The sequence below is a fragment of the Anastrepha ludens genome, chromosome 3 (assembly GCF_028408465.1).
Source record: "Anastrepha ludens isolate Willacy chromosome 3, idAnaLude1.1, whole genome shotgun sequence".
NCBI classification, from domain to species: Eukaryota; Metazoa; Arthropoda; class Insecta; order Diptera; family Tephritidae; genus Anastrepha; species Anastrepha ludens.
Window position 1 is genome coordinate 18,868,937 of NC_071499.1, and position 18,392 is coordinate 18,887,328.

Consider the following 18,392-nt stretch of genomic DNA (forward strand, 5'->3'; position numbering starts at 1 on the left):
AAAATAAAATAAAATAAAATAAAATAAAATAAAATAAGATAAAATAAAATAAAATAAAATAAAATAAAATAAAATAAATAAAATAAACCAAATAAAATTAAAGAAAAACAAATAAAATAAATTTAATGGGTATAAAAAGGTAAAGATAATAAGAAAATCGAAATAAAATATAATCAAAATAAAATCAAAGAAAATAATAAAATCAATAAAAAAAAAATAAAAAAAAAACTTACAAAAAAATGAATAAAGTAAAATAAAGCAAAAAATAAAAATTAAATAAAAAATTAAAAAGAAAACTGGTATTATTTTAATTACCAATAAATAATTTGAGATGTCTATAAAAAATACGTAGATATTTTTGAAACCCTCAATAATCAACTAATTTAAGTTATGCGATAGTAAATAATAGGACAAAATTATCAATTACAAAAGGAAAATAAAATCAAAACAAAATAAATCAAAAATAATAGAAAATAAAAAATTGAAAAAGTAAAATAACATAAAATTAAAGTAAAATAAAACAAAATAAATTTAAAGAAAGTATAATGTAAAAATGCAACAAAAAATGTAGAAGAAATTTAAAATAAACTAAAAAATGGACAAATATATTAAAATAATTTAAAAAAAATAAACTTAAAAAAAAAATATTTAATAAAAAAATCTAATTTAATTAAGGAAAATACAGAAAAAATAAAATAAAAATAATAATATACAAAAACAAATTAAAACAAAGTAAACGTAAAAAAAAAAATAAAAAAAATTAAATTAAAATAAAGAAAAATAATAATAATAATATAAAATAAAAAAAATTAAGAAAATAATTGGCATTATTTTATTTATATATAGGTATATACACCCTTTTTGTGTGTTTGGCCGAGCTCCTCCTGCTATTTGTGGTGTGCGTCTTGATGTTCTTCCACAAATGGAGGGACCTACAGTTTCAAGCCGACTCCGAATGGCAGATATTTTTATGAACAGCTTTTTCATGGCAGAAATACACTCAGAGGTTTGCCATTGCCAACCGAGGGCCGACCGCTATTAGAAAAAACTTTTTCTTCATTTTGGTCTTTCACCGAGATTCGAACCGACGTTCTCTCTGTGAATTGCGAATGGTAGTCACGCACCAACCCATTCGGCTACGGCGGCCATTATTTTATTTACCAACAAATAATTTGAGAATGAAAAATAATTGATAAAATAAAAAATAAATACTCGTAAATTAAAAAAATTAAAAAAGAATTAAATCAAAATAAACTAAAAAAAATTAATACAAAAACCTAAAATAATCGTCCAGACAGCTTGTGCAGAAAGGGCTTGACGCAATGCCAAGCCTCACCGCATGGACACCAGACCGTGCCCATCCGCTGAGGATACCAACCAAAATCGATAGCAGCGTCTTTGTTAGCTTTAGAAGTTATCTCGAACGCCCCCGATTTACCCGCGGCCACAAGAACCTCGCGACTTTGCACCATTGCGCACTAGCCCAGCGCTGGCTGAGTTGACGCAAGGCCCATCTTTCCAGTAGTTGACCACAGGTTCTTAAGGGAACTCCATTCCTCTCACATTGCGATGAAGTCACCTCAAGAGTTCCTTGTCTAGCCAGCTCATCAGCCCAGCAGTTTTCTTCTACGCCGCTATGACCGGTAACCCAAATGAGCCTAGTATCGAAGTATTCCGATGCAATCGAGAGGGAAGTTTGAACACCTAAACCTTCTACAAATGTTTGTATTTAACAAATGATCGCGCGTTTTGCGCTATCTGCTCCACTACTCATTTGTTCAAGTTCAGAGTAGCGGCGAGAGCAAAAATGAAAACTGGGAAGTAGCGAAGCAATTTCAATCAATCTTTTCAAGTAATCTTTTCTTCATATTATCGCGAGTGTATTGTGTGCGAATGAAGGTTGGTTAATTCCAGAGTAAAACCCCTAAACAGGCTACAGAGAAGTGTGTGCTTGGCTATCACAGGTGCTATGAGACCGACATCTGGTGATGCCCTTAATGCCATTCTGAACCAGTCACCTCTAGATCTTCAAATTCGAAAGGAAGCAATGAAGGCGGCGTACATACTCAAGTTAAACGGAGTCTGGGGAAATGAAGAAAGCACTGGCCACTGTCAGATATACCACCAGTTGTCGGAGCTCTGCACACTATTCTCGATGCCAATGGACAAACGGGTGGCTTTCGATAGCTTCTGTAGGAAGTATGATGTTTTGATTTCAGATAGAGGTCAACGGCTAAGCACAGATAACCTATTAGCGGGATATCAGCACACTTTCTACACCGAAGGATTCAAAATCAATGATGATAGCGGATCTGGATGGTACTTAGACGAAGGCACTAAGCACTCCTATGCCACAGGACAGATGGCCACGGTATTCTTTACAGAAGTCTATGTCATCTTGAACGTGGCATACTGAATAATTGAGAAAAATTACGGCGGTTTAGCAGTATTGGATTTTGCAGGGACAGTCAAGATGCACTGAGAGACCTTGCTAACCCTGGCTGCTCTTCGAAGTTAGTCGGTGTAAGACAAAACTGAACAGTGTTGCAAAAGACAACAAAGTTAGTCTTATTTGGGTGCCTGGACATTGTGGTATTACAGGAAACGAGTTAGCTGATAAACTGGCTAGTGAAGGCTCTGCAAGTATGCCACTAGGCGCTGAACCCTTTCTTGGTGTCAATTCTGCATAGATTCAACTATGGATTGACGACTTCATGAGGTCTGGTTGGTTAACCATAGAGGACGTTGGTCTGGGTTCAACTCATGCAGAGTAGCCAAGTGCTTTGTGAAAGAACCAAACAGGAAAACAGCGACCTTTCTTCTAAAACTCAGCAGAAAGGACCTGAGAGTGTAATGGGTGGGTGTAATCACAGGGCACAACGTCTGTGGTCAGCATATGGCTACCAAGAGGATCATCGACAGCCCGATGTGCCTATCCTGTCTTGTGAATGACGACACTGCAGAGCATTTTCTCTGTAGCTGTCCGGTGTTTTCCAGAATCAGAGTTGGGATATAGGGTTGCGATATACTGAGTATGGACAAAGTTCATACTCTTTCTCTTCCGGATCTCTTAAAATTCATCAATGAATCCCAGAGATTTGTGGAAGAGTGACCTCAAACTAGTTTATCCGTTTTTACCATCCACTTTTTATCTTTTCTATCTCTATTCTTTCTACTGATATCTATCCGGGTGTAGTACAATGGACTACTGACTGAGTGCTTGGACTTGTCCAACCCAAATCTAATCTAATCACTGTGCCGTACATAAAAAACAAAAAAAAATTAAAAAAAAAACAAAAAAAAAAAAATAAAAAAAAAGATAAAAAATAAAAATTAACAAAAATAACAAATAGAGTTGCTTAAATTTTCAACTATTCACACCAAGCGAGTCTCAACAAAAACAAATCACCTTCACAGATTCCTACAAATTTACATCTTACGCAAACAAGGTTTGAAATCTTACAACTAAGTATAAACAATTTTTTTGTTGCGCATTGAATGCCAATTTTACTGCCACTTGCTGCTTGCCCACTTGCCAATCGGCGAAAAGCAGCATTTTTATATAGTTACTAGTTTTATATTTACTTATGAATCTCCCCTTAAGAATCCTGCAATGCAATTTATTCTATGCCTACGTTAAGTAAAATGGCACAGACATTTACCACCCAAGAAAAAAAATATTTTATATGTAAAGCGCGACACCTCAATTTGCAACTTAACCAACTCCGACTTCCTCGCGACGATATCGTCGCCAACAATCGCGCCTTTTACCAATGCGACCCCCAATCAATGACGGCTGCATCTGTGTGACCACTACTGCTCCAAGTGTGCTTATAGCTTTCACTGCCATAGCCATTTGTGTTGCAGTTGTAGTTGTAGTTGTTGTCGATGGCACTATTGTTATTGTTGCAGTAAATGCTATTGTTGTTGGCAGCAGTGGCGGCGTTCGCAATAATTGCAGGTTCCGTGCTTTGTGTTAGACAGCAAGTCCGTTGCGCTTTAGGCGGCGCCCGTTGCGCGAGATCCCACCCGACAGTCCCCTCTTGTTAGAAGCCACGACCATTACTCGTCGCATCATTGAGGAATGGCTTCTCTTCGCTCTTCTTTACCAAGTTGCCGCTTAGCGTTGGATCGGGTCGTCGTCGCTTGAAGAAGCCGATGTGCCATAGTACGAGCACGACCACAGCCAGCACGATCAGACCGCAAATGATGGCAACAATGTAGATCCATATGGATGTGGGTTGCTCGCGTTGCTGATCAAGCAATTCGGGATAGGCGCGTGTCTCCACCTTCAAAAACAAAAGAGCACGTTAACGATAGTTTAAAATACTTCAAAAAAAAAAAGTTAAAAGCACCGCTACTCACCAGTATGTGCGCTTCCGTTTGCTCCACCGAGTACTCGAGCGGAATTTTGACTTGCGCTCTCGACATAATGCGCACCAAATCGGCGCGTGGATACTCCGAAACTAGCGTGGAGTTCCACAGACGCGCTCTTATATGAACATACGCTTCCGTCTTGGCGGGCATATTGTAGATGTCGCATTGAATTTTTATACAAGACGCCGTCGCTTTATTGCAGTCCAACTCCACAATGTCCCGCTTGCGGTTTGTATGCTCGCCGCCAAGGTCCATGAAACGTTCAGGTCGTATGATACGTTCGAATGTGTTGCGCCGTACGCGATTCAAGTAACGCTCCTGGCTGTCATCATCGTCCTCATCGTCGTGTAGGCCCGGCCGCTGTGTGGCTTTTTGCTTTGTGTACATACTTTTCTCATTGTAAGTGCTGTAGCGGCTTATGTATTGCGTCTTGTTGGTGGGTCGCATCATATAGGGTGCTGGTGCCATTAGCAGTGTGTCGAATAGCTCGTTGGATTTGGTTTTTGAGGCGAGCTTGAGCGGATTCACATGTTCCGGTGCGACAAAACATTCGCTCAGCTCTACGTTCTCCACAATAGGCATGGCTTCGATGTAGAGCAGCCATTTGTCTTTTTTGCTCTTCTCGCTGGTCAACTGATGCGGCCAATATATGGTGAGTACGACCTTTGGCGCCTTCCAGGGGCCATCGTTGTATATCTAGGGAGAGGGGGAGTTAATTGAATAACTTTCTACTAAATTATTTTTATATTCTACTAATATTTTATTTTATTTCACATTTCGCTAATTTTATTTTATGTTTTTTGGACTCTTTTTTTAACTTTTTTGTTCCAGTTTTTTTAATTTAATTATGGTTTATTTTGTATTCTTTTTTATTATTTTATATTATTTCACTTTGTTTAATACAACAAATTAATACAAAATTCTTTTCCTGCCTTGGTTGGTTGGTTGGTTTAAGGGTGACCCCGCATCGGAGTGCCACATAGACCGCAAGTTGCGTCCGTTGTGTTGCCCTAGAGCTCATTATGTTATATGATTTCCCCACCTAACCGAGATTTTTATTGTAGATTTTGGTCAAAGATATTAATTCGCTTCGAGAATTTGATGAGAGATTCGATTTTCAGGTTCGAGAGTACTGAAAGATTGTCAATTGTTGGAGAGCCAAGAAGAGCGAGTCGACTTCTGGCTAGACCTGGACAACTGCACAACAAATGCCTGCTCGATACTTCCTCATCTTCGTCCTCGCAGTATCTGCACAGGTCGTTTTGAGGAACCCCGAGCCGACGTGCGTGAGTGCCCAAAAGGCAGTGACCGGTGATGAGAGATATTATATGCCTTAGTTCGTGTTTCGAAAGACTTATAAGGGTTTTTGTCTGTTTCAGATTGTAGGATGGCCAGATTTGTCTGGTCGTAACGCAGGTAGTTTCCACTCGCCACCTCCGATCAGCAATGCTGTGAAATTCTCGATCAATAAGCAATTTACATGTTGAGAGCGGAATGTGGATTGTGGGTAAGTTATTAACATTTGATTGCGCAGCTCCAGCTCTTGCGAGCTCATCAGCTTTGCAGTTACCTTCGAATCCACTGTGACCCGGTATCCAGATAACTTGGACAGAATTCTGAACACTTATCTCGTTAAGAGATAAGAGACAGGATCGAACCACATCTGAGTGGGTATAAGAGGAGCTGAGTGCTCAAACGGCCGCTTGACTGTCGGTGAAAAGCGGATATCCTCTAGTGATATTCTATTTTCTAAGAGAGTTTTCGCAGCATACCAGATAGCGCATACTTCCGCTTGGAATACGCTACAGTAGTCGGGTAATCTAAATGATAGATTGATGTGAGGGGAATTGGAAAAGATTCCAAATCCCACTTTGCCGTCCTGTTTTGAACCATCTGTATATATAATCAGAGGGCCATCGATTTCGGTTAGATTTGTCTTCCATTCTTCCCTAGTTGGGAGTGAACAGGAGAATAGCAAGAGCCTTAGAGCCTTAGTAGGTGTTGTACTTAAGCATCCTGTTATCAGGAGGCAGGCTGTTCTTTGGACTCGATCAATTGTGGCTACTCTACACCGTTTTTCGAGTGCTGTCCTCCATACAACCACACCGTAGAAGAGTATCGGTTTGATGATCGAGGTATACAGTAGCGTGCAATAGTGAGCACATGTTGGGCGATTTAACTTTAAAGTCTTTGAAAAAATCTAAGTGCACAACTTAATGAAACAAAACTTTCAGCATTTATTCGTTGCTCAATTCTTAAAATAACGGCATAAAACAAAACAAAAAATACAAATGTAGGAATGAGAAGGAGGCAATAATATAAAAAAGTACGTATTTACTCAGTTTTGCACGTTTTGTTTATCTAAACCGAAAGAAGCTGTAACATTTAGTACAGTTGTAATTATATACCGTTATAGTTTTTGTTTCAAGTTACTATGTTTTTACTTTTGTTATTAGTAGTAGAAAGGTGTTCGAAGTTAGACAATCGCTTTCTGATTAATATTAATATCAATTATGAAGAAAATAAGTGTGGAGCTCGAAAACAGCGTCGTGGTTTTGACTAATAGTGGAAATTCCTCAAGAAAAATTGCTGAAATATTAAATATTAGCCAACGCACAGTTATTAATGTACAGAAGCGAAGAAATGTAGCGCATGCACCGAATGTTGGAGGTCGACCACAACTTCTTTCGCACTCAGACGCACGCCTTATGGTACAAGAAGTACGCAAAAACAGTTTTGTGACACCAAAGAAGGCTGCAGCAATGTTAAATAAGAACGTTAGCGAGTGGACCGCGCGTAGAGCATTCCATAGAATCGGGTATAAATCAGCTGTAAAGAAGAAAAAGCCGGCGTTGGTTGGTTGGTTGGTTAGAGTGGTGATTCATCCAGAATCCAACTAGCGCTTCCGCACCATTTTGTTGCCACATCCTCGTTACCAAATTGTTTAACAGTTATTTGCAGCAGGACTATATCCAGTCTGTGCGGTTTAGGAACCTTATTAGGTTGTTGACGTCTACGCCAGACAGTTGCTCGAGACTCTCGAACAGCGGTTTGCCCAGGGTTAACATTCTGTCCTTCCATAGGGCAGGGCATTCACAGAGGAAATGGAAGATTGTTTCTTTTTCCTCCGGTTGTTTACAACTATGACAGTATGTGTTATGAGGGATGCCCATTTTGGCGGCTTGTTCTCCGATAGACCAGAAGCCAGTTATGACTGCCGTAAGTCTGCAGGTGTCCCGTCGTTTCATGTTTATTAATGTCAACGATTGCTTGAGGTTGTAGGTGGGCCATAACGTTCTGCTGATTTTGCATTTCGTTTGGTCTTTCCATCTACAATCTGCAATTCGAAGGTATTTTAGGGAAATTGCATTCTTGACCGCACCTAGTGGAGTGAATACTGGTACTGCAAGAGCGCTATTCATGGCAGATCCCCCTCTTGCCAGTTCATCAGCTTTTTCGTTACCTTCTATCTTCCGGTGTCCCGGGACCCAAATCAAGGTTACTCTATGGTTTTCACTCAAGTTGGTGAGGCTATTCCTACTTTGCTCCACCACTTTAGAGGTTGTTCTAGTCGCGTCCAGCGCCTGGATTGCGGCTTGGCTATCCGAAAGAATAGCGATATTGCCCTTAAAAGAAAAATCTGCAATTAGTAACCTACAGGCTTCCCCAATTGCTAGTACTTCCGCTTGGAAGACGCTGCTGGTATTAGGGAGACGCACAGATTTTTCAATTCCAAGTTTATGAGAATATATACCAGCTCCGACACCACAATCCATTTTACTGCCATCTGTATAGACTGTGGTATCGAAGTTGTTTAGAGAGAATCCCTTCTTCCATTCTTTTTTAGATGGAAAGAGTGTGGCAAAATTCCTATTGAACGTTACCATCGGGACGATGTAGTCAGTCCTCTCCGAGGTTAACTGAGTTTGTCGCAATAATAGACTAGCGTGACCATAAGTTTTTCCTTTCCAGCGACCCGCTTCATTTAACCTAAATGCACTTATGGTTGCCGTCTTCTTTATGTGTAGGTCTATTGGAATAACGTGTGTCAGTGCATTGAGAGCCTCTCTAGGGCATGATCTGATTGCACCGACCGTTATTGCACAGGCTGATCTTTGTATTCTGCCGAGTAGTTTGGTATTGTACTCTCTCCCTAGAGCTTTCCACCAAACTACCGAACCATACGATAAAATGGGTCGTATAACCGCCTTATACAGCCATAATGTATGCTTAGGTTGAAGACCCCAACTTCTTCCAAGCATACGTTTGCAGGCATATAAAGCAATTTCTGCTTTCCTTACCCGTTCTTCGACGTTTAACTTCCAGCTAAGTTTGGAGTCCAAAATTACCCCTAAGTACTTTGCACTGGTTGATAAAGCCAGAGTTTGTCCGTTGATATTTGGTAGGGTAAAAGTTGGTACCTTGTATCTGGTGGTAAAAAGCATAAGTTCTGTTTTACGCGGGTTTAAACTTAGCCCACATCCTGTGGCCCAAGAGTTAAGCTCGCCTAAAGCCCTTTGGATGATCCCACTGATCGTATTTGGACACAGTCCTGACACCATTAACACCACATCATCAGCGTACGCCACCACTTTTACCCCACCTCCGTCAAGTTTTGTTAAGATTTTGCTGATCACACATAGCCAAAGAAGTGGAGATAATACTCCCCCTTGTGGAGTGCCCCCGTGGACCTTCTTGGTTATGTTGATATTACCCATATTAGCTTTGATGATCCTCGTTTCTAGCATGGAGATGACCCAGTTACTAATGCAACTGTCCACCTCCAGGTCTATCAACGCCCGTTGGATGGCATCTGTGCTAACATTGTTAAAGGCGCCTTCGATATCCAAGAATGCCGCCATGGTATAATGTTTGCTCTCTAGAGAGCCCTCTATTGTTCCGATAACCTCGTGAAGCGCCGTCTCCGTAGATTTGCCTTTAAGGTATGCGTGTTGTGCAGTTGATATACCAGAGCTCTCCAAAGAGCTTCTGAGGTGCGTATCCAAAAGTCTTTCAAAAGTTTTTAACAGGAAAGACGAAAGACTGATTGGCCTGAAGTCTTTCGCTGATTCATGTCCTCTTCTACCTACTTTTGGTATGAAGACGACCTTGACTAGTTTCCAGCTGTCTGGAATATGGCCTAAGTTTAAACACGCTTTAAAAATTTCCTCTAGCCATGGTAGGATACAGTCCAAGGTTTCCTGTAACATCTTTGGAATGATCCCATCTGGCCCCGGAGATTTAAAGGGTGAGAAAGATTTGATTGCCCATGCAACTTTTTCTTTGGTAATGATTTCATTTGCAAGATGCTGTGGATTATATTGGCTCCGCCTAATGTTTTCCCTCTCCCTTTCGTAAGGGCTGCATCCCGGAAAATGCGTGTTTAGCAGAAGCTCTAGCGATTCTTCTGCTGTAGCAGTCCAAGTTCCATCAGGTTTCTTGACCCAAGAAGCCATAGAGTGGTCTTTGGAAAGAACCCGGCTAAGCCTAGCAGAATCCCTAGTGGATTCGATTGACGAACAAAATTCCCTCCAGCTCTCTTTTTTGGCGGCCCTGATTGCCTTCTTGTACTGTCTCCGACTTTCTCTATACAATTCCCAATTTCCCGTCGAGTAGCTGAGGTTAAACGTTGATCTAGATTTTTCCCTTAGTTCTAAGAGCTCACTGCTCCACCAAGGAGGGTGAGTTTTTTTGCTAAATTTTATGGGGCAGGACGTTTTGTAGGCCCTACTAAATGCCTTTTCCAGTGTTATGACCCTACTCTCAAGGTTTTCCGTGAGAGTGATTTGAGGGATAGGAGTCCCTCCTATCCTCTTGTTTACTGCATTTTTGAACCTCTTCCAGTTGGTTCTTAAAGGATTTCGATACGGTAGGGGTGGATCTACCTTAAGATCCAAATCGTAGAGAATCCAACTATGATCAGAAAAGGACCTTTTATTGGATACCCTCCAATTATCTACCCTTACTAAGCTATTTTCAGACAGTAGAGTAACATCAATCACTTCCTCCCATCCTCTGAAGTACTCCGTACTAGGAAAGGTGAAAGTGGGAGTGTTACCCCTGTTACATACCGATAAGTTAGTATTAATAATAAAATTATATAAAGACTCACCTCGGTCGTTTGTCTCGGAACTTCCCCACAACGCATGCCTCGCGTTGGCATCGCATCCGAGCAGCAGGTTCTTGTTTCTGGCTTCACACACCAGCCGACGAGCCTCCTCGGGTGGTGCTGGCCGATCATGTGCCATGTAGATGGAAGCCAGTATGATGCCGACACCGTCAGCGGCTTCTACCTCCACAGCCGTCACATCCTGTGAACAATATGATGGGATTAAAAATATGTTCAAATGTTTCTTAGCTACAATACAAGATCTGGGGTTACCTTCAGTCCGTTTGTAGAAAAGGTTGTGGTTGTTCCCAGTGAACCCCTTCACCTCGGTGCTCCGCACCCAGGGCTCCTGGATTAAAGCGATGTCGACATCCTCCTCCGACAGGAGAACGGTTAGGTTGTCCGTTGCAGTCCGCGAGTGCTGCAGGTTTATTTGGACAACCTTGAGACCCATGCTGCTGGTCGCTTTACAATTTGACGGCGTCGCTAAGCTGCACTCCCGGGTGCTGCTCATTAGCGCCATCGTTTTTGGTAGACGCGGCGTCGTCAAGTTGCATGCCTGTGAGCAACTCGTTGGCGCCGTCAACCTCGTCCTGTTCATCCTCCGGATTAGCAGATCGGAATATCTTCAGTTGCGTTTTCCTGACGCCGAACCGAAGTTTATTGTCCACTTTCCCGAGTGGCTCGATACTCTCCTCCGATATTTGGAGAAGGAAGGACACACTGTTCTTTTGCGGAGCCTCCGCTTTGATGATGCTCCACTCATCCATCGGAACAGTGCGGTTGTGTGCCTGCAAGTATGGAATAAGTTGCTTAGCTTCGAATTCCATGTTCGGGATCCAGATGCGAGCCCTCGGCCGTCGAGGGATTTCGCTGGCCGGGATTAGTTTGAGCCTCAAACCTTCCCAGTCGTTCTGGATCTTGCCCACAACTGTTTGCAGGAAGTTAAGGGAGAGTTGATCATCGCACTTGATCACCCTGTATCCGCGGACCACCTCCATTGAATCAAATCCTGGCACATGACCCTCCGGGTTTGCCATGACGTGATCGACGACAATGCGGGACAGCCGTGCCTCGATTTCGGACCACTTATCCGATGCAGGTTTACCGCGGTTTGTTATTTCATCAACCAACGCTATTTGCAGGTGATCCCGTGCCACCTCATTAAATGAGCGTTTGGTTGGTTTTGGTATTGAAGCGGTGTGAACCGACACTTTGTGCTTCTTCGTTGGTTTGTCGCTTTCGTCCTGCGAACGATTGCGTTTTACGGCTTCTGCCTTCTGGGTGGCCTGGAACGCCAGGTACTCATCGACCACCTTTTGGCACCTTGCCTTATCGGCCGCGTCCTTGGGATGAGTTTTACCTTCAGCCTCATTTTTATTTATTCTTCCGAGAATAGTCAGAGACCTCTGGTAAAGCTTATACCTGGACGGGCCTTTTTTAACGTTTTGGCGCTTTTGCCCCTTGGCATCAGCGGATGTGGATGGTTGATTAGATGTTGATGGCGTGCTGTGGCCCACAGCTTTGCCATCAACCGTCTCTTGGCTGGAGGCCAAGAGTTCGTCCTCTGAGGAAGTTCCCAACTTCCTCAGTTCGTTGGTGTCGGTCCGAGTTGTCCATTTGTCCGTCTGTTGTGTCAATGGGTGCGTCCGTTTATCCGTTCGTTTTGGGTCTGTGTCCGTCCGTTTGTCCGTCTTCTTTATAACCTTATCCGAAATTTTTTGTTTTTGTTGTTCGTTCATTCTGTTTCGTACGGTCACCTGCCCTTCCAGAAGGCTGCACATGTCGCCATGTGCGGTGACCAATGAGGATTTAGGGGAAATAAACAGTCCGCCATGGCAGCGCCCCATACCATGGTAAGGCCACCGTTACAACCTGAGGCGGCCTGGTGTCAGGAGGGCTCCGTTAAAAGACAGCCTAGTTTTATCCCCCGGCTGCCAAACCCACCCAGTAGGCACGGGTCGCGTTACACCTTGGGTTGAGGGAGTTTTTTAACGAAGTTTACGTCTTCGACCTGTGTGGTTCGCGGGAGACCTACTCTCCTACCTTCCATATCTGGGAGGCGTTCCCCTATCCACCACCTGGGGACGCGCCCTATAGGGATAACAGGTTCCCCCAAGGGACGGCGTTATCGCTCAAAAATATTAAGGCCCGTCGAGCATTTGCTCGAAAATACAGAAATTGGAATGTTGAAGACTGGAAACGGGTAATTTGGTCGGATGAAGTGAAAATTAATCGTTTTCAGTCCGACGGAATAAGCTATTGCTGGCGCCGACCTACAGAAAGGATTCAAAGCCATCACGTGAAGCCAACTGTTAAACATGGCGGTGGTAATTTGATGGTGTGGGGTTGCTTCACTTGGTGGCACATCGGACCACTCGTTAAAATTAATGGTATTATGAAAAAAGAAGATTACGTACATATATTGCAGACTAATTTGCCAGAATTTGTTGATATGAGCGCTTACCCAGAAGAGGAAGTTATCTTCCAACAAGACGGCGATCCCAAACATACCGCCAAAATTGTTAAAGAATGGCTGTCGCAACAAAATTTTCAGGTAATAGATTGGCCTGCACAAAGCCCGGATCTAAATCCAATTGAAAATTTGTGGGCAATAACCAAACAGCGGCTGGGAAAATATCGCAGGGCTCCTGAGAACATGACAGAGCTATGGGACCGGGTACAGCAGGAGTGGAACCAAATTCCGCGCACATTTATCGAGAATCTTGTCGAAAGTATGCCCAAACGCATTAAAAGTCTAAGAAAAAATAAAGGCCTATGGATTAACTATTAAAATATATTAGTTTTTAGCCATGAGTGCCAGACGTGCAAAACTGAGTAAATATGTACATTTTTATATTATTGCCTCCTTCTCATTCCTACATTTGTATTTGATGTTTTTATTTAAGCCGTTATTTTAAGAATTAAGCAACGAATAAATGCTGAAAGTTTTGTTTCATTAAGTTGTGCATTTTGATTTTTTCAGAGACTTTAAAGTTAAATCGCCCAACATGTGCTCACTATTGCACGCTACTGTATATCCAATAAATGATCCGAGGTGAAAAACCCCAGGTTTTGCCTATAGCTTTCTTACAAGTATAGAGAGCTATGAAAGCTGTTTTACATCTGTTTTCGATGTTCAATTTCCAACTCAACTTCCTATCTAGAATAACTCCTAGATATTTAGCTGAATCAGATAGGAGTAATGATTCCCCTTTTAAAGTTATTGTGTGCAGTGGAGGAGATTGTTTTTCCTATTGAAGAGAACAAGATCTGTCTTTGCTGGATTTGCATTTAGTCCGCATTCGGTGCACTATTTTGACAGAATATTGATTGAGCGTTGCATGAGCTCAGTGAGGGTATTCAGGTGTTTGCCTGACACGCAGAGAGCAATATCATCTGCATAGGCTACAACCTTGCAGCCTGCTTTTTCGAGATTTCGAAGCAAACTGCTTACAGCGAGATTCCAGAGAAGTGGTGAAAGTACTCCGCCTTGAGGAGTGCCTTTGACGGCGTACATTCTCATGCGGCTTAACCCAAGCTCTGAAGTGATTATTCTATTTTGGAGCATTTGTTCGATCATCTTTCGGATGGAGTAATTAATACCCAATTTGGCAATTTCAGACAAAATTTTTTTAATTAAAATAATTTTTTTTATTTAATTTAAATTTATTGTACTTTATTTTATTTTACTCTACTTTTTATTTCATAATTTTTTTTATTTTATTTAATTTATTGTAATTTTATTTTATTTTATTTTAACCGAAAAAAAGTTTAATCGTATTGAGTTTACTTATTATGATTTATATTATTTTATACTATTTTATTTATTTATTTTTAACTTTTATTTCGTAATTTTTTTCTTTAATTTTATACTTAATTTAAATTGATTTATTTTATTTTATATTAGTTTACTTTTTTAAATTTAATTTTGTTCTTCTCCTTTTTTATTTTATATATTTTATTTTATTTAGGTTTTAATTTATATTAAATATATTTTCTTATTTCATTTTTTTTTATTTCGATTGAGTTAATTTTGTAATTGAATTTAATTTATTTATTTTCCTTGATTTAATTTTAACTTAATTTAATTTATTGAGTTTTATTTTATTTTTATAATTTTCACAAAACCCATTTTCAAATTTTTATAACTTCACTTGACTTTGTTTTATTTTACTTTTTCCTTTTTTTAAATTTAATATATTTTTTTAACTTTTTTTATTTTTTATTTATTTTATTATTTGAAATTATTTGGCTGTATTCTTCTACTTTAATTAAATTAAATGTACTTTATACAAAATACTTCTTTTATTTTTTTACTTTAATTTTAATTTAGTTTAATTATATTTTTAATTATGCTTCATTTTATTTAATATTATTCGTTTTATTTTTTTATTTTTTTTATTTTATATTATATTTTTGATTTTTTTACTTTAATTTTAATTTAGTTAAATTTTATTTTTTATTATTTTTGATTTTAGTTTATTTAATTTATTTTATTTAAATTTTCTCTAAGTTTTACTTTATTTTTAATTTAAATGAATTTTATTTTGAAAATTGTTTTATTTAGTTTAATTTTGTTTTTACTTTATTTTATTCAATCTCAGTCAATTTTGTTTTATTCGTTTAGTTTTTTTTTAAGTTTTAATTTTAATTTAATTTTGATGTATTTTGTTTAGCTTTTTTTGTATTTTGTGTTTTATTTAATTTAATTTAATTTTATTTTATTTGAGCTTAATCCATCTCGGCTATTGCCGGAGATTACACATCCCGGATAAAATTTTCAGGGGATTGTGCTCTGGTGGGGCATATTTATTTTATTTTAATTTATTTTCTTTTATTTTATTTAATATCAGTTAATTTTTTTTGATTTGTTTAATTTTTTTTTAATTTTAATTTAATTTCAATACATTTCGTTTTCTTACAATAATTTTACTTTAATTAGTTTTATGTAAATTTTCTGTATTTTTTTACTTTAATTTAAATTTAATTTTATTTTATTGTTTTATTTGAACTTTCTAAATTTAATTTGTTTAATTCATATATTTTAGTTTATTTTGGTTGGTTGGTTGGTATAAGGTTAAGGTTAGTTTATTTTACTTTAATTTATTTTATTTAAATTTTCTCTATTTTTTTACTTTATTCTTAATTTGATTGAATTTTGTTTTATACATTTTTTTTATTTCATTTAATTTTGTTGTATTTTGGTTTTTATTTTATTTCATTTCAGTTAATTTTTTTGATGCGTTTATTTAATTTTATTTTTAATTTGAATTTAATTTCAAATTAAAAAAATTTTTTTTTAATGTTACTTCAAATACTTTTATTTAAATTTTCTGTATTTTTTTTAGTCGAATCTTAATTCAATTTAATTTAATTTTATTAATTTATTTTAAATTATTAAATTTAATTTTTTTAATTCATTTATTTTTACTTCATTTTATTTTAATTTATTTTATTTAATTCTGTTCTTATTTTATTCGTTAATAAAGCATTTCATCTTATTTTATGTAATTTTCTTTTAATTTAATACAATTGGATTTTTTTTTATTTAATTTAATTTTATTTTCGTCCACTTTATTTATTATTTGTTTTATATGTAGTTCATTTTATTTCATTCCTTTTTTATTTAATTTATTTTAATTTTCATTTCTTTTACTTTTATTTCCCTTCATTTTATTTTATTTCCTTTTATTTAATTTAATCCCATTTTCATTTATTTAATTTTTAATTTTATTCCTTCCGCTTAATTCTAATTCCCTCACCTGGTACGTGTGCATCAGTGGCGAGCCGACGTCCTCCATTTGCATTACTTTGCTGTCTTTTTTCACCTCGCCACTGTAAAAACTTTGTTCGGGCTTGGCCCAACCTTGCAAACTCAGTTCAGCCCGTTTCACCACGCGCACTTCCAGCTCAGTTTCGGGTTTCACGTCTCCAATAAGGCGGGACGTTGTGTTGGCAAAGACGTGAAAACTTAGCTTGCGTTCGTTCACCTCCAAACCGCTGGGATCGAATCGCAGTGAGACATAAACAGCTGAATTTCGGCGCATAGGATTGCCCAGGCTACAGGCGACCACAGTGTCATTGAAGCGATTGCAGATCACAGAGTTCTAGAAGAATTTGTATGTATGAAGAAGAGAAAAACACGAAAAATAGTAAAGTTCATAGGTCAATCAATCAAATTATTTGGCTTACCGTTTTTTTAGCTGCAATATACGAGACACTCTTCTGATGCACCACAAACAACTGTGTCTCGTATGCTGAATCGGCTTTGTTCAATACATTCACATTCACACGCATCTCATCCTTCTCGCCCAGTATCAAAGCGTAATTATCATCTGAATGAATATCAAAAGTATTAGAATATTCTCCTCATCATTCGCCTCTTTGAATCATTTATCGCACTTACCCTCCATATTCAAGTCTAGTTCGGCATTCAATATCAGATTACTTTCGCAAATATCATCATCGCCGCAATCCTTTTGGAATGTGCCTTCGAACTCAACAAACGCCTGCGTTTGATCCAAAATCGGATTTAATAGTTCCAAACCCGAACGCGGCAGTCTTGGCTCCACAATCGTATAATTCAAGCGGAACTTTATGGGACTCTGTATATCTTTGGTGTTCTCCTTGATATACCCGGTCACCTGTTGACATGCCATACGTCCATTGGTGCGCACTGTCACTTCACGCTTCACCACATTGCTACGTTTATTCTCGCGATCGAAAAGCACACGTGAGAACTTCTTATTGCCAGCAAAAGTCTCTGCTTCGACTGTGTACAATAAACGCAAGTCTTTATTCGCGGAAGATGGCTCGTAGGGATCGATGGAACAGCAAGCTTCAAAGGTGAAACAGGTTAAATTCGTTGAGGCATCATGTAGACAACCCGATTTAGCGGGATCAATATTCCTCAGCTCATTGCTGCGCGCCGTGGTTTGTATATTAATGATTGGTCGTGAGAGCAACGCAACCACAGCCGAGGAATTGTATGCGCCAACAACTATATCCGGGTACGAATTACCGTCCAAATCAGTGCCACCACTTATCGAACTACCAAAGGTGAGTAACGGATGTGGCAGCAAGCCGAGATCGGCGGCTTGTATACGCTGCGCGGGCTTACTAACCAGACCGGTACGTGAACCCAAATAAATATAAACCACACCGTCCCCTTCATAAGGCGCTCCCACCGCCAGATCCTCGCAGTTATCCTTGTTGATGTCGCCAATGTTGGCGAGCGCAAGTCCGAAATGGCTTTCCACCGTGCCGGTCAGCTTCAGTGTCGGTTTCTCTGGCAACATGTCCTTGTCGTTTTGGTAAATGTACACTGCACCGCCTTCGGATTTGTTGAAATAGAATGGCGCGGCAACGATAAGATCTGGCTTTGAATCGCCATTTATGTCGGCAGTGGTGAGTTCATAGCCAAAACTGGAACCAAATTGTTCGCCTTCGAGTATCATTTTGACGGGTATGGGATTCGTATTGGCTTTGTTAAAGATCACAACTTGTCCGTGCCCGTTTGAGCGCGGCGCACCCGAGGCATACGACATATGATCACCAAAGTAACGACCACCGGTAACGGCCATGCCTGCAGAGAAATGTATTTGGAATTGAAGTGAAAAGTCAAAATGGGTTAGGTTAACGGTTTAATGATAAACACTTTAGGTAATGGACAAAAGTCTGTTTAACCAAAAAGAACTTTGATATATCAAATTAAATTGAAAATTTGTGGATTGATACAGAAATTAATACAGTTTCTGACGACTTCTTACAGTGTTGTATTGCCTCTCTACACACCTAAGTTGGAGTCTTCGTCACGTATCCACAGTTCAAGATTCAGTAGCGATTTCATATGAGTACTATATATGACGGAACGGAATTAATCACTGGCTGAGAAAACGCGTCA

The 18,392-nt window shown here is 39.1% G+C and overlaps 1 protein-coding gene across 1 annotated transcript in view; it reads right to left on the reverse strand.

Moving 5' to 3' along the window:
- Positions 1 to 746: 746 nt before the first annotated feature.
- Positions 747 to 18,392, reverse strand: part of LOC128856581 (integrin alpha-PS1) — a gene marked incomplete at its 5' end in the record, with an annotated part of 75,254 nt that continues 57,608 nt past the window's right edge. Inside the window, 5 exons of the mRNA XM_054091890.1 lie at positions 747 to 4,289; positions 4,366 to 5,073; positions 16,252 to 16,596; positions 16,682 to 16,824; positions 16,896 to 18,074. Of these exons, the coding sequence (XP_053947865.1) occupies positions 4,047 to 4,289; positions 4,366 to 5,073; positions 16,252 to 16,596; positions 16,682 to 16,824; positions 16,896 to 18,074 (2,618 nt within the window). The remainder of the gene's footprint in view (positions 4,290 to 4,365; positions 5,074 to 16,251; positions 16,597 to 16,681; positions 16,825 to 16,895; positions 18,075 to 18,392) is intronic.